At 44.4% G+C, this 14874-nt stretch overlaps 1 protein-coding gene across 14 annotated transcripts in view; it reads left to right on the top strand.

Moving 5' to 3' along the window:
* CRB2 (crumbs cell polarity complex component 2) overlaps nucleotides 1–13704 on the top strand; it is a 73766-nt gene extending 60062 nt beyond the window's left edge. For 13 of the 14 annotated variants that reach the window (XM_054848864.1, XM_054848868.1, XM_054848867.1 and 10 more), the window contains 6 exons: nucleotides 685–1241; nucleotides 2068–2233; nucleotides 3072–3939; nucleotides 5551–5667; nucleotides 6130–6256; nucleotides 9287–10239. In XM_054848864.1, coding sequence (XP_054704839.1) covers nucleotides 685–1241; nucleotides 2068–2233; nucleotides 3072–3939; nucleotides 5551–5667; nucleotides 6130–6256; nucleotides 9287–9514 — 2063 coding nt within the window. In that variant the 3' untranslated portion in view covers nucleotides 9515–10239. Of the gene's footprint in view, nucleotides 1–684; nucleotides 1242–2067; nucleotides 2234–3071; nucleotides 3940–5550; nucleotides 5668–6129; nucleotides 6257–9286; nucleotides 10240–10474 lie in introns of those variants that run through there. The other variant, XM_054848863.1, reaches the window with a different exon arrangement.
* The last annotated feature ends 1170 nt before the right edge of the window (nucleotides 13705–14874 follow it).

Below are 14874 nucleotides of genomic sequence, written 5' to 3'. Positions count from 1 at the left end.
AGAAAACTAAAGCAAAACTCTCTGAAAATAGAATTGTTATTGATCCCTTTTCTGTCATTTGCTCCTGCAGGAAGGATTGTCAGTTTTGTGGTGCAGATGTTGTTCCTTATTGAGCCAGAGGCTCTGACTACATCTTTGTGATTTATGTGAATGCAGGAGGGCAGGGAAATTGTTCTACTGTGAAAAGTTGATCTTGGGCGTCTGAGTTGAGGATGAATATGAATGTATTGCTTTATAGATAAAACACAAAATGTTAAAGGAAGCTCTTTGACAATTTGGGTTAAAATCATTTTTGCATTTTTTTGTTCCTGCAAGGCTTATATTAATGTTGTTCCAGTTTTTTGTTTCACTCCTGAGCCCTAAACATGGCAAGTACAAAGTTGTTCTGCTGTTAGGAAAGTTACCAATTTTAAAAGCAACTTTGTAGCTTAAAAGTCCTTGAGTAAATCTTCTATGTGGCAAGGACTCTGCTAGACCTGTATTTCCCTCTTCTGCTGCTTGGGTGCTTGAATTCGTGCCCTCCAGAGAAAGCAAGGACATTCACCTTCTTCGTAATTTCACAGATCTGTGTGGGGAGAGAGCATAATTACCCTGATATTCATAAGGAGTTGTAGCTTGTAATATCCCTGTGCCAGCTGCATTCCTCTTGTCATTGAGCTGATGTGCGTTTCTTTTCTCTTCCAGAACGCCCAGCAGCAACATTTGGCTTAGAGAATTCCACCAGTTTTGCCTCTTTCACCCTTTCTGATGATCTTGGTGCAAACTTCAACATCTCCTTTTTCATTCGTAGTCGGAAACCTAGTGGTTTGGTATTGCAAATCAGCAATGAAACTGACCCCTGCCTCACCATATACTTGAAGAATGGCAAGCTGAAGATAGAGGTGGTATCTGCAGATACTGTGACGTTTCCGGAGAATTTAGTTGATGGGAGAAGACATTTAGTAGCCCTGTCTTTCCAAGGAGGAATTGTTGGTGCTTACCAATCAGACACGTACCTGGAGCTAGGACAGCTTGTAGTGAGACCTCTTTTAGCTGGTTATGAAGTGCATATTGGTGGGCATCCTAACCCAGACAGCGCTGATATGTGGGGAGGCTATTTTAAAGGCTGTTTGCAAGACATCCAACTGAACAGCCACCACATACAGTTTTTTCAGGTTGAGAACTACAGTCTGCCACAGGAACTCAATAGGACTCAAAATGGTAATCTTGTGAATGGTTGCATCTCTGATAACACCTGCAAGGTATGATGTCTCTCATTTGTCTCTACTTGTGTGCAGATGTTTATTGTAGTTCTGTGATTACACAACAGTTTGACTGTTGCTGATACTGGGAACATGAGAAGGTTTTTAGGTATTGAAGGACACATGGTCCTATACGCTCCTACTTCACTCAACATGCTACATACAATTTAAGCACCAAGTTTTCTCTGACTCTCCTGTAGTTTTTGTAGTTTGTAGAACTTGGGCAGTCCTGCTCTTGTGCTGCCCACCTCCATCTTGCCCACACACGTGTTCCTGACACCACCCTCTAACCAGTAGAATTTCCAGCTCCTCCCTTCGTCCTGTTTCAACTGCACAACAACCTCTTCCCCCAGGAATTTGTCACTTCAGCAACAGCTCAAGGAGCTGTCTCCATGGTGCCCTTAGACCAGAAGCTGTCTCTCCTTTGCCTCACGCAAAGATGGGGAAACCACACTCCCTAATTTTGCCTCTGGTATTAGGTGTGCCCTTTGAGTGGCAGAACTTTGTGAGGTTTTTCAGGAGCATTGCAGCTTGTTTCAGCTGTTTCTAACCTTTGCTTTTTGTGCTTTGTTCTCTTCCAAATTGCTGGAGCTCTGCCTAGGGAGTTTTTGTTGATCAGCAGTGCACACAGGGAGAGGCAGGGTCTCAGGAATTTCTTGTATAGAGACCCTTGTGCTTCTTACGCTGTTTGAATCGCTATTTTAATTGCACTTCTTTCTTGATTCAAACACTGCCCGTACTAATCGTTCTTACATTTCTTCCTACCGCATTCTTAGATCCAAAGATGAATTGCGCAGCTCCTAAATTCCGCTATTTTGTTTTTCAGTCTGAACCATGTCAGAATGGTGGCAGATGCATTGTCACTTGGAATGATTTCCATTGCAGCTGTCCAGCAAATTTCACTGGGAAATTTTGTGAAGAGAGGGTCTGGTGTGAAAGTGACCCATGTCCTGAAGCTACCACCTGTATAGATGTTCTAGCAGGATATGTGTGTAAGTACTGTTCTCCTGCTTATGAGTTGGTAAAATCCTTCATGTTCGCTGTCTATAAGCAGCATTCCTAGTTTGTACTGTTGCAATAAATATAAATACATGCCACAAAAAAGAAACTGAGAATGATGCTCAGGTGCACGCTCTTGCAGGCAGCGTGTGCTTCATGGATTTACCACCGGGTTCTGATGGAGCAAAGATGGTACTCATCTGTTTTCTTCTGCTACTTTGACCTGATCAGGGAGGAACCTGTCTGCTTTTGTGGGGAGATTGCATACCTTATTATCATTGCAGCTCAAGGACACCATCCTGCTCTCCGTAATGTTCAGCCATTTCTGCAGTCTCAGGTTATTTCACTGAGTAGGACCCAATTAAGTATTGCAAATGTGTCTCGGTTTTCTCCTAAGACAGAACCATGGAGAATGAAGAAACCTAGTTAGCTAATGATGCCCTGATGTGGAGGGAGTGTTGGTTAGTGGCTAGAAAGTGTCCTGGAACCCAGGATGTTGGGATGTTCCCAGATCTGCACTGGCCACCTCAGCAGCTTTGGAGGTATTACTTCCCTGACATATGTTCTAGTTCTTCTAGTAGTTAAAGGGGAATAGTTGTATTTTTGTGCAGTGCTGTGAGACTGATGAGTAAAAATTGCTACACAAGAGCTGGATATTACTGTTAGAGGTAAAACTGTAAACAGGAAGAGCTTTAAGGATGCCAGCAGCTAGGCCTGTAATTCTACTCACACTAAGCTTATATGATTCTTAAGGGAGAGAACCTGCCAGGAGTTTGCCATTGGTCTGTCTCAAACATGACACCAACTGTCTTTCAAATCCCTTATTTATAGGTCTGGCTAATGCAACATTTAATAGTTATGCTGCCATTGAATTTACCACCAATACATCAGTGACTAGAACTCTGAGCAGCCTCCACGTGGATTTCAGAACCAGGGACGAAGATGCTGTTTTGCTTCGGGCTGTGGAAGAAGTGGATTCCCTCCAGATAGCCATTAAGAACTCCTCCCTGCTTGTTGACATCAGGACTGGGAATAGCATTGAAGGCGTCAGCTTCCTGAGTCAGAAGTCCGTCACGGACGGTGCCTGGCACACCATCTCTGTGTCTATGGAAGAGCCATCCGCGCTTTCTTCCAGATGGCTGGTTCGTCTGGACGGGTCCGTTAATATGACTCTGCAGGGAAATGCTGGGAACTTGGACTTCCTAAAGAACAATGCACTGATTGTTCTAGCTGAAAACTTCACTGGCTGCCTAGGACAAGTGAAGATAGGGGGGATCTACCTGCCATTCACTGCCCCCCTCTCGTACCCCCAGCCAGAACAGTTCCAGCAGACCAGTAGAAGGACCATCCAGCTGGGCTGCGCTGGGGCTGATGTTTGCGCATCCAGCCCTTGCCTCAATGCCGGCACCTGCGAGGACTTGTTCAATTCCTTCCGCTGTGCCTGTGGTGCTGGCTGGGGGGGGCTGCTGTGTGAGTCCAACATTGATGACTGCCAGTCAAGCCCATGTGTTCACGGGGACTGTGTCGATGCAGTAGCAGATTTTCAGTGCGAATGCTTCCGGGGATTCATTGGGAAGAAGTGTGACATCAACGTTGATGACTGTGTGCGGCACCAGTGCCTAAATGGAGCTACCTGCATTGATGGGGTTTATGGCTACTCCTGCAAGTGCCCCCCCCAGTATTCAGGACCTCGCTGCGAGTAAGTGCCTTCGCTGGTTTGATTGAGGGGTCGGAAGAGCCCCCAGATAAATCGGAACTTTACTTTGGGACGCTTTGGAAAAATTTTTCATTGCAAGTATCTGGTAGGTAAAGCACCTAAATTCTGCTGTGAATTGGAAGGTGCTGTCCAGATCCAAATCCTCACTGAAAGGTGCTCAGCCTCATACAGGGTAAGGACCCTTCCTTTTTTATGTGGGTTATCCCTGTGCTACGTTTCAGAGCTGTTTAAAGTGCAAGCACTATAGCCTGTTGTCACTTCCCTCTTCATTCCCCAAGAAATCCATCTTCTCCAGGATTTGACTCCCCTCTGGCATATTCCTGTACTGATTTAAAACAAAACAGAACAAACACAAAAAAACAAACCCAAAGAAAGGAGCCTGCTGGAGCAGGCTGTATTCTGATGTTTCAGGTCCTCGAGTGACAGAAATGGTCCCAGTGAGGATGGGTTCCTGGGCCAAGTGCAGAAGAGGGACAGTCTGATCTCTGCTGGTTTTGATAAACCTTTGATGCTGGATTTATAGAGATTACCTGTAGCAGGAGTTCCCAGCTGCAGTTGTTTTTTCTGCTAGTGGTACACAGCCAACTTTCAAGCAATACAAGCCTGTGAGCAGAAAGCTGCCAGTGCGAATGAAGGTGCCCATTGCTACAACCTTGGCAAAAACAAGCCTTACCCTGACAAGTATTTTCCTATAATATTAGATAAAAATACATGGAGTGATTAACAGCATTCCTTCAACCAAGGGCTTGGTCGTATTTTGTGGCATTGGTCCTAAGACTAAGGGCATTGTTTTTGTGTATTGGTTAAAAAAAAAAAAAGTGTATTTAAGTATCCTGCTCCTTATCAAATGCATACTGGGATAAAAAAGTTTATTTACTCATCACCTTACTGCCTGCACTGCTTCTCAGTGCACATTTCATGATCCCTCCGTGGAGCTGACGTAAAATTTGGTGGGAAATCGGTCTGGGGTCAGGAGGAGGGCTGGCGTTGTTTGATAAGGTCTATATTTATAGCATTTGAATTAGTTTGGAAAATAGCCAGCATATTTTAGTCACAAAGGTATGTCTCCTATTGGTAAAGGAAGTAGGAATCAGCACGTTACTTAGACTTCCATCTACTTGTGCTGGTTCAAATTGAACATTGAGATAAATACTTCCATGGCTGAGTTTCACTTATCTAATCTACCCAGGTCGAATTTCCTGTTTTTCTTACTTCACATGCTGTAGACAGTTACCTAGTACTTGCATTATCCCTTTTGTGGCCTGGCTGTGCTGCAGTTTGGTATTCCAACACTATCCCGTCTCTGTTTAGATTTGCATCAGCAAGAATAGGCAACTATGTGAGAAAAGTCCTAGTACTGATACAGCTCCTGCATATTCTCTGGGCACGCACAAAGTAGTACTTTGATATTATGGATAATTGTTATGGAAATAGTCTGAGCCTGTTCCCTTCTCCACTTGTGTCAAACTCCTTCCTAGAAATACCAGTGACTGTGCTTATGACCCCTGCCAGCCCAGTCTCCACTGAGCCTGAGTACACCTCTACCTTCCCCCAAACCCGATTGCTTTAAAGGCTGCCTCTTGCTTTTCCCAGGTGGCCGTTCCCACCCGAGCAATGTGGTAAGAACTTCACCTGTCTGAATGGTGGCAAATGCATCAGCGAGACCTGGGGAGCCAACTGCACTTGCAAGCCAGGTTTTACTGGAAGGAAGTAAGTGCTTTTTTTTTCTGGTGTCTGCAAAGGAGCTAGTGCTCCGATTCTTACATTGGTGGGATAGCTAAGCAGGTTCAAATGCTTCATCCTTTTGCCATTCAAACAACTGCTCCAAAACTGTACACTAGCTGTTATTTTTAGAACAGGCAGGCTCAATATGATCCTGCTGACAATACCGATTTTTGCAGTATGAACTGCTTCCACGTAGTTCTTGTGCCTCATGAGAATTCATTTTCTGTGCTAGAGACCCATACAGGCTTCAGTCAAACGGAAAGGACAAAAGGAGGATTGGTATGAATGGGTAAAAATTTCATGTTGTTGGACCCTGGAGAAAGCACCTGAAAAAGATGTAATAGGAACTTTTCAAATAAATGAGGCTTTTGTAGGCTGTATGATGTTGTGTTGTATGGCACAAGAACATGTGTGAGAAATTTAATTCTAATACACTTTTCCTTCCAGTTGTCAAATTAATATAAACAAGTGTGATCCAAACCCTTGCCAGAACGGAGGTACATGTCAAGACTCTGAGAACAAGTACGAGTGTTTGTGCAGTGCCAGCTACACGGGAGAGCGCTGTGACATTAACGTAAGCACTTCCCCTCGCTCGTGGGTGCTCCTGTCTATTCTTCCAACCTGTGCATTGTGAGGAGCAGCAGAAGCAGGTTTAGCGGGGTCCTTGGGTACTGGGGCATTAGTGACACTGCCTACGTGTCGCACAGGCCCCTGCGTGTGTCTTGGCTAAAGCGCGCCAGTAAAGCACACTTGGGAGGTCAGCTGGTACCTAAGAAACCTGAAGCGTGAAATTATTTTTTTCTTCGCAGTGCTGTTGTGTGTTAGTCTCCAGCATATGAGCAACTGCAACAAATACTTTTCAGTGTCTGCATGGGCTGTCCTATGGCTTTCAGGGCTGTTTCTGCAACTTCCCTTAGATTTCACAACTCCTCAGACAGTAATCAAACTACTGCAGTTGGGCACATAGGGAGGAGATATTACTTGTATCTCCCCCACGGTTTCCTGGAGAATGGAATTTCAGCTGGCATTTTATCTTGGATTAAATAGTTACAAAGCACTTTCCCTCTCCAAAGAGCATCGGGATAGAAATGGATGTGTTTGGAGAAGGAAAGTCAGATGAAGTCAAGTGAAAGTGATTCAAGTACAAGTAAAATAGTAGCGTCTTTTTTCTGCTGAGTCTTGTTTCTGACCCGATGGGCCTGGTGGATGGGCAGTCCTAGCGATGCTTTTCTTTTTCTGCATAAGCAAAGCATTGCTGTTTGAGGCTGGAATCCTTCCTGTGTGGAAGTTGTTAAATCATACACTTGCTTTTTCTCTGTAAAGCTACTGCATGGACAGGCAGCTTGTCTGGTAACCTGGGAATGTACTAACCCATACTGCACGGAAAAAAGGCTGTGTGCCAAGGTGGGGTTTGCTGCTGTTGCTGTTACTAAGGGTTCTGCAATGCATGTGCCACAAGGTCACTCCTGACATTTCCTGTTTGCATGCATAGACTCACTCTTTCAGGCATCTCTGCCGCCTCTGTCGCAGGACGCTTCTTGGAGATTTCTCGTATTCATTTTCATCACCCCCATTACTTTTTGCAGAACAGTTTTCCTTTTCCCTCTTAAAAGGCCAGGGCCTGTGGCGGGGGGCAGGGAGGAGGACGGGGAGCAGCTGTTGGCTGTTAACCATAGCTGTAGAAGGGAAAGGATGTTTGTAGCTGTGCTCTCTTGCCTGTTCTCCCTCCCACCAACAGTAGCAACTAAAGAGCATGCAAGAGGCAGTAGGGTGGACTGCTAAAGTAGCGTTGGTACTGTGCGACTAACCTGCATGCTGTGCAAAACTAGAACTAACTCCTAGCACATCGCTTCAGTTTTGGCAGCCTCACAGAATCAACTTCAGTCATTTGAAAACAGCAGAAGGACTTCCAGGTACTCTGGGAATATTCCTTCAGTGCTGTATCACTTTGTGATATTATCACAGACTGTATGGCATCCAAACGCTGTCAGTAATCACGCTTGAATTCTTTTGTTTTTATCCGTAAGATGGCAGATACTATTTCTTATTTTTAGCTTATTGTAATTTTAAAGCTTTCTTCAGTGACAAAAATTCCACAATTCTTAAAATTCTTTGTTGTTGTGTTCCACACCATCCTTAATTCCACCAGAACCTAAAGGATACTTATTCGGCTACATTTCTTTCTTCAGTACTTGGGCCTTTTATCATTTCCATCTCCCATCTGTGTACTGACCTTCTTAACATCCTCCCTTCCTGCTGCAAGTTGTCTTCAAGTCTGTTCCATAGCATTTTTATATAGTGTGGACATTAAAGTATGTGCCTTTGTAATGTAAGAGGCTTGAGTTATGAATTCAATGGCTCTAGTACTTGCCATTCAGTATTTAAATTATTGAAAATCTTTTGCCCTAGGATTTCATAAAGTTCCTGCAAGGTATGTCATTTCTTGGATTCGTATCCCAGTCTTTCCTCTGGCTTTGAGATTTGTTAACTTTAAGCCTGAAAGTTACTACACCTCCCTGTCCCAAGATCTTCAAGGAAGTGCTGAATCACTGGTCTGCACATGATCTTGTTGTGGTGGATAGTAGTTTAATGGCTAAATTCTCCACCTTGCCATCAGAGGCAACATTGAACTTTTTTAGTATTGTTCCCCTGCTTGGGAAATTCTCTGGGGTTACTGAAAACTCACATTACTCTGCATTAACTTTATAATAGTTTTAAATAATTTTTGCAACATTGGTTAGATCTTTCCTAGTGACACCTATATATTTTAGTCTGATGTTGGTAAGGATGTTTTAAGGTCCCTTAAAAGATTTCCACTGTCGATGCTGAATGTCCTGGCATTTAAATCTTAAGGGGCTGTCCTGCTGTGGAAAAACATAAGCATAGAGGAGGATGTGGAGTGTGTGATATTATTTGGACCGTTTCACCTCATCTAACAGTGTCTGAAGTGTTGCTCAGACTATTCACTGCTGCTGTTGTAACTAACAAACAGCTGTGCGTTATCTTCGTTAGCAAGTGGTGTGCAAGGGACAGCTGGCTTAGTAGCGATTCTTTAGCTCCAGGATTGGTCCCTTAAATTGTCTGCATTTAGTTTTGCTGTCTCTGTGCCAATTAGCTGCCAAGCTCAGTAAATCCCCTCTTTTCTTCCTTGTGGTAATTCTGTCCATGTGCCCCGCATGAATTACTGTAATGGTATTAACTGTTCCATTGGTAAATCTCTGTTTATAACTCTGCCCTGTTGAGATCAGCTTAGCCAGAGCTGCAGTTAGAGTGTCATTGATGAGTGTCACTAGTTTTGAACTGGAAAGAAAAGTTCAGAACGTGTTATTGTCTGTTCTTTGTATTAAAAATAGTCCATTTTAAAAAATAAGCTGGAATGTGCTTTGCTGACAGATTAAAGAATGAACCTGAGCATTCTCTGTGCAGGTGCCCTCAAGCCCTGTACTTGTTCCTTGCCTGTCCTTTGCCATTCAGGTACAGATCTTCTGATTTTATTTTTTTTTTTAAACATTTTTTCCCCTTTAATCTGACCAGTTTGGATTCTTCAACTTAAGTTATTGTAACCACTGGAGTTTCATTGTTTCTCCATTAATTTCTTTTACAGAAAGGGACTCCAGGTGCTCTCTTCCCCTCCCCAGTAATTGAAGTAGCTGTCCCTGTAGCCTGTGGCTCTTTACTGCTGCTCAGTATTGGTCTCATATTCATGATTCTCACTGCAAGGAAGAGGCGTCAATCAGAGGGAACCTACAGTCCGAGTCAGCAAGAAGTGGCAGGAGCTCGGCTGGAGATGGACAGTGTCCTAAAGGTGCCACCCGAAGAACGGTTAATATAGGCACTACTGTGACAAGGAGACGCACCTGCAAGGTCTGCTTTGACCTTGATCTTTTTCCAGCACTTGCAGCAGCAGATCCACCCTATCTCAGTTTCCTTAAGGCATGGTAATGAAGACACGGACTTAGAAGTACGAGGCAGACTGTCTGTGCAGTAGGTGTCCAGCGGGTTTCAGTCAATGAGGTGATTGCACAGCCCTGGCTCCAAGTGAGCCCCTTTATCCCTCCTTCCCTGCCCTAGGGACTGCCCCGGAGCTTTGGGGTGAGGTGCACCTGCCTGGACGTGCTCTGGCTCCGTTCCACCTTTCAAGCAGCAACAGCATAGTTAAATGTGCTTTAAAAGGCAGGGCTAATTAGGCACTAATTTACAGATTAAGGTCTATATATATACTTTTAAGGAGTGTTGTATAGAGGGTATTTATGATTTGTTTGTATATACTGTTTTTGTCAACAACTGGAAGGCACTCAAAGCTGTTTCAGCTCAGGTGTATGAGGTTTTCATAAGTCTTCAACAGCAACAGCAGCTGTGAACTCCTGCCCTGTGACTGCCATGACATCACAGAGAATTTCCAGGAATTACTGAAATCATTGTACAAATCAATGCTTTATGATGTGATCTCCGTTAGACATTCCCATGGGTACCGCACAGGAAAGGTGCAGTTGGAACGTTGTGGGTTTGTGGGCCAGTGCTGGAGCTATTGTCAGTACCTGTTGCCAAATGCTGAACTTAGGGCTTGCATGGGGGGGGAGGGCAGCAGGAAAAGGGTCCCCAGCTGCTTCTGAATTCCCTGGACTTCTGTGTGACACAGAGCAGACAGTGAAGGCGGGGTGGGGGGGAGCTCCTGTCTAACACTGCTGTCAGCACACTGCAGCTTGAGAGAGGCACTGGGGACAGGGATGAGGGATGTGAAATGCAGCACTGTCCATGTGGAAGCTCTGAGTAACACCCTGTTCTACCACAGCAGCCGGTGTGGGCACATCTTAGCAACTCCTCCGTTGTGGGAGCAGTCGGGGCTGCAGGGGCTGCCCTTCTCCTTGCAGTTGTTGCAGCCACAGCGATTGCGATGAAGAGGAGGAGAGCAACTCAGGGAACATACAGCCCAAGCCGTCAAGAAAAAGATGGGGCTCGAGTGGAAATGTGGAACGTAATCAAGATGCCACCAACTGAGAGACTGATATAAGAACTGGGATCACACAATAGCTGCCCTGTCATCCTTTAACAGTCACGGAACTGCTGCAGTGTCTCTGTCTTAGGTCTTGAGATGTGGTTTTTTTTTTGTTTTTTTTTTAGGACAGGTCTGTACTGCTTTAAGCTACTTCATAGGCTACAGGCAACTGCCTGCTGTTACTTGGCAGGAAGATTAAACTGCTTGACCGAGCTTGGTTATTGCAGCTCATCCCAGAAAAGATTTGTATACATGTGGTCTGCCAGCGAGAACAGTGAAGCCTCAGAGGAAAAAAAAGCTCTGGACAGGCCAGTGGAGCAGAGGCAGCACCCGTGGCAGCAGAGGGAGGGAGCACACCATAGTGCTGCGGGTCACCACTGGCCAGCTGTGCAGGGCTCAGCTTTGTGCCTCTGCCGCTCCCTCAGTCATGCCAGGGCTCAAAGCTGTAGTAACTGTCAAGGCCATGCAATCAACATAAAAGGCACCATGCAAATAAGTGAGGCTGGTCTAATTAATGGGAATTAAATCACTGTATTAAGAAATAATGTGAATGATGTGGTGGTTTCAAAAAAAAGGTGCCTGTGCCTCCTCTGCAAAGCTAAGACAGGTGACTGACTGATGGGAGATACGTCCTAGAGCTGCTGCTGTCCTTCCCTAACTAGGCCAGTTACCATTACCTTACCAGAAAAGAATCATAGAATCATGTAAGTACCACTCTGCTATATTAGATACTTCTACTACATCTTTTCCTACGACTAGACTAAACCATAGGAATATTTTAAGTGCCTTCCTGAGACTGAGTTACCAGTTACAGTATTAGCTTTGTTGAAAGGAGGATGTTTGTATGTAGGAAAACCAGTGACTGATCAGATTTTGCAACAAGGTGGATGTTAGCAGGCTGGCTGGTTTTCCGCATCTGCTCCTGGCTGCAGTGGCTGCACCCCCCTGGAGTGGCACTCAGCAGCGTGACCACAGACTGGGCCTTAGTAAGAGATTTAATGTTTGAACAGCAAGAGGTACGTGCTCGTGTGAGGAGGGGAGACAGAGATATTTCACGACACATCATCCCCCCCCCCAAACCACACGGGACAGACAGGTTTGGGCTTGTCAATACAGAAGGGTGGAATTCAGTTAACTAATATAGTGACCTTTAACACAAAACCAGGGGTTGTGTTGTAGTGAGACACAGCATTCATCTTCTACATTGCCCTACAAAGGATATTTATTTTGTGGCTTTACCTCTCCTTCATTACTGTTTTAGCTGTTGTGTGCTATTTCTTCTTTAGCATAACGTGGCAGAGCCTGTAAAAAGAAACCGCAGCAGAGCAGGCCATGTAAGGGCTAAAATTATTACCATTTCAAGATAATTACTACAACTATCAATGAGAAATATTTTATAAAACAGTGTCTGCTTTTAAATCTCCAAAATACTATTAATCAGCAAGGTGTGAATCTGCCCACAATAGCTAATAGGCACCAGAAGAAAATACTATTCTGTTTTGCTCTTAATTTTTTTTTTTTTTTTTTACACTGTAGCTGTAAATTTCTCTGTAATTCTAAGCAAAGGGAAGAGTACAAAACTACTGATCAGGTCTGTCCACTTAAGAACAGGTCTTCTGCACATGTGCAACTGCTGCTGTAAGATGAAGAATGAAAATTTTGGAAAATAGAAAAAAAACCAAACCACTGGGCAACAAGACAATTACTATTTTGTGTGTAAGAGCATGTTCCTCTAATACTGGGGAAAAGCTGAAAGAGCAAGTGGTGTTTCCCCCGGCCATGGTTTGGAAAGGACTCGGACATAGTATTGATAAAGAAAGAAATGACCTAACTTCAGTTCAAGGAGCTTGCTATCGCTTTTATTTATTTATTAGTAATAACACTGCTATTACTTTTAATATGAATGATTTGCTCTGTCTATTTTCCAGATGCTATTTAGAAAGGTGTAACACACTTTCAGAATACAGGCAGTTATACAGCCCAGTCACCTTGCTGCGCTGGAATTAGTCAAACTGCACACCGTAGGGAAAAGGGGAGTACAGTTTTGCTCAGCAGCATTTGTGTGAGAGGAGAATAAGCAAACGAAGCCGGCAGCTTTTCTGGGAGAGTAGGGCTGGAAGGGCAGGCCCCACATGCCGAGCTGGGTCCTGTGTCTGCAGAAACAGAAATTCACCCTTGGGCTGAGCAGGCCCCTGTCTGAGGGTGGGCTCATCTCCTGGTGAGGACGGACTGGTGGAGCCTGGGGCAGCAGCAGTGGGCTGCTCTGGGGCAGAGCCCCATGGCCCGGCCTCTACGTCAGTGCATAGGTAGGTGTGCTCTCCTTCGTCCCATAGTGACCTGCAGTAAACCGACAGCAGGCTCAGGATACGCTCTTTCTGGATACTCAGACCTGATGAACCTCCAGGGTGCTGCCAGGAGAGGCGTGTACATTTACTTTGTAGCTCTGCTCCATTTTTTGTGTTTAAAGTGTAGAAAAATGACGGCAGCAACAGGATCTAAATGAACCAGTGTTACTCCAGCCTGTATTATTTTGGGAAGAAACCCAGTATTGTGTTATAAGAACTGACTATGACTGAGCTACAGAAATATCCTGAAACGCAACCCGAAGCTACAAACTCCCCAAGAGTAAAGGCATCGAAAACCCAGCACATTGCAAGCAGCGAGTCTGTCTGCATCCCCTGCTGTTCTGGGCAGGCGGGAGGAAGGCTCCTGCTCCGTCACTATACAGGATTAGCAGAGCAGATGTTTTTATTTCAAGCACCCAAAGCCAGTATGAGCAAAAGTGTTAAAATATTTTTGTCAGTGTCTTGAGCATTTCTGCAAAATAATTTATGAAAGTTTTGTTGTTTTTTTTTAATAATGAACTTAACTTTCTTTTGATATTTAATTTTTGAATATATTTTTTCACAGAACTGGATTTGCTGTAGTTAATGATCCTGATTTCTTTTGTAATTGTAAATTTTATAATTTGTAAAAAATTAGAATGTCCTTCAAAAGAAATTTACAATAAAATTTGGTTAAAAATAGACCTAGTTACCTTGAGTTGTGATTGGGTTTTTTTTCTGGAGTAACTTGGCACCTAGATGGCTGATTTTGGTCTGTAACACAAAGTTTGCACAGCTGCGCACCTCAGTGCCTCTTTTACGGTTAAAGTGTTATTAATTTTCTGGTTATTTACATTTGTCACACACCCCAGCTCTAAGCATAGGCCTGAGGGAAGCAGATCTGCACAGCAGCCAGTGAAGATGTGTTGTGGGAACACAGAAGGGGCTGTGGAGACCTGTTGCATTTTCTGCTCACCTGTACTGAAGCATGCGCTGCTACATTTTACCATGAATCCCTTTAATGAGCAAAGATGCAACGATCAGACTGAGCCAGGAAGTACCTGACAGCCACTGGATTCTGCAGCAGCAGAAATCCTCTTCCAGAGGAACAGGAGCCAGCCATCTCCAGCAGAAGGGAGAAAGCTGGAGCCAGCTGTCTCAGTCTTTACCAGGTCGCTGAGCTGCCCAAGGAGCTGGGTGCCCTTTCCTGGCAGGAGCGCTGTCACAGGGACAGAGTTTAGTGGTGAATCGGAGCAGCAGATGGGAAGGAGATTAGAATATGGGCACAAGTGACTTGAATGTAATTCAAATGGCTACACTGATCTCTGGGAACTGGAGGTGTCCGTGTGCAGTGGAATAAAAGCTTATACCCAGAGAGCAGCACATCTCATGGAAATAAAGCCCGCTCCAGAGGCAATGCATGTCCACTCTGCTGCCTCATACAGCAAGATGTCTACATCACAGCGACTGCTGCACTAAGAACAACCAGGTGAGCCTGAAACCACAGACAGTTAACCAAAACACGCTGCAGTGCCTAAAAGTACCAATAGTGGTTAACTTCCAACTGTTAGGAGCAAAGTTTTAAAATAAATAAATAAATAATTTTTCCCCCCCAACCTGGATGTTGTAAGCAGCAACAACTAACAGGCTTCTTGTTCACTGCTAATCAATTTAATCTGTTGATGTTGAGAAAAAAAAAAAGCAAAACCTCTTTGACCATAAAGCCTGCATGGTGAGTGTACAAGGAACAAAACACGTTAAAAAGACAAGTAGACTAGAGTAAGCATAGACTAGAGGTGAGGAAGCAGTTAGCTAGCATTTCCCTACATGCTCTTTTGAGGACAGTGCGTGAAACATTCCCGTTACCACACG

The sequence above is a fragment of the Grus americana genome, chromosome 20, assembly GCF_028858705.1.
Source record: "Grus americana isolate bGruAme1 chromosome 20, bGruAme1.mat, whole genome shotgun sequence".
NCBI classification, from domain to species: domain Eukaryota; kingdom Metazoa; phylum Chordata; class Aves; order Gruiformes; family Gruidae; genus Grus; species Grus americana.
This window is presented reverse-complemented; position numbering and strand designations above follow the sequence as displayed.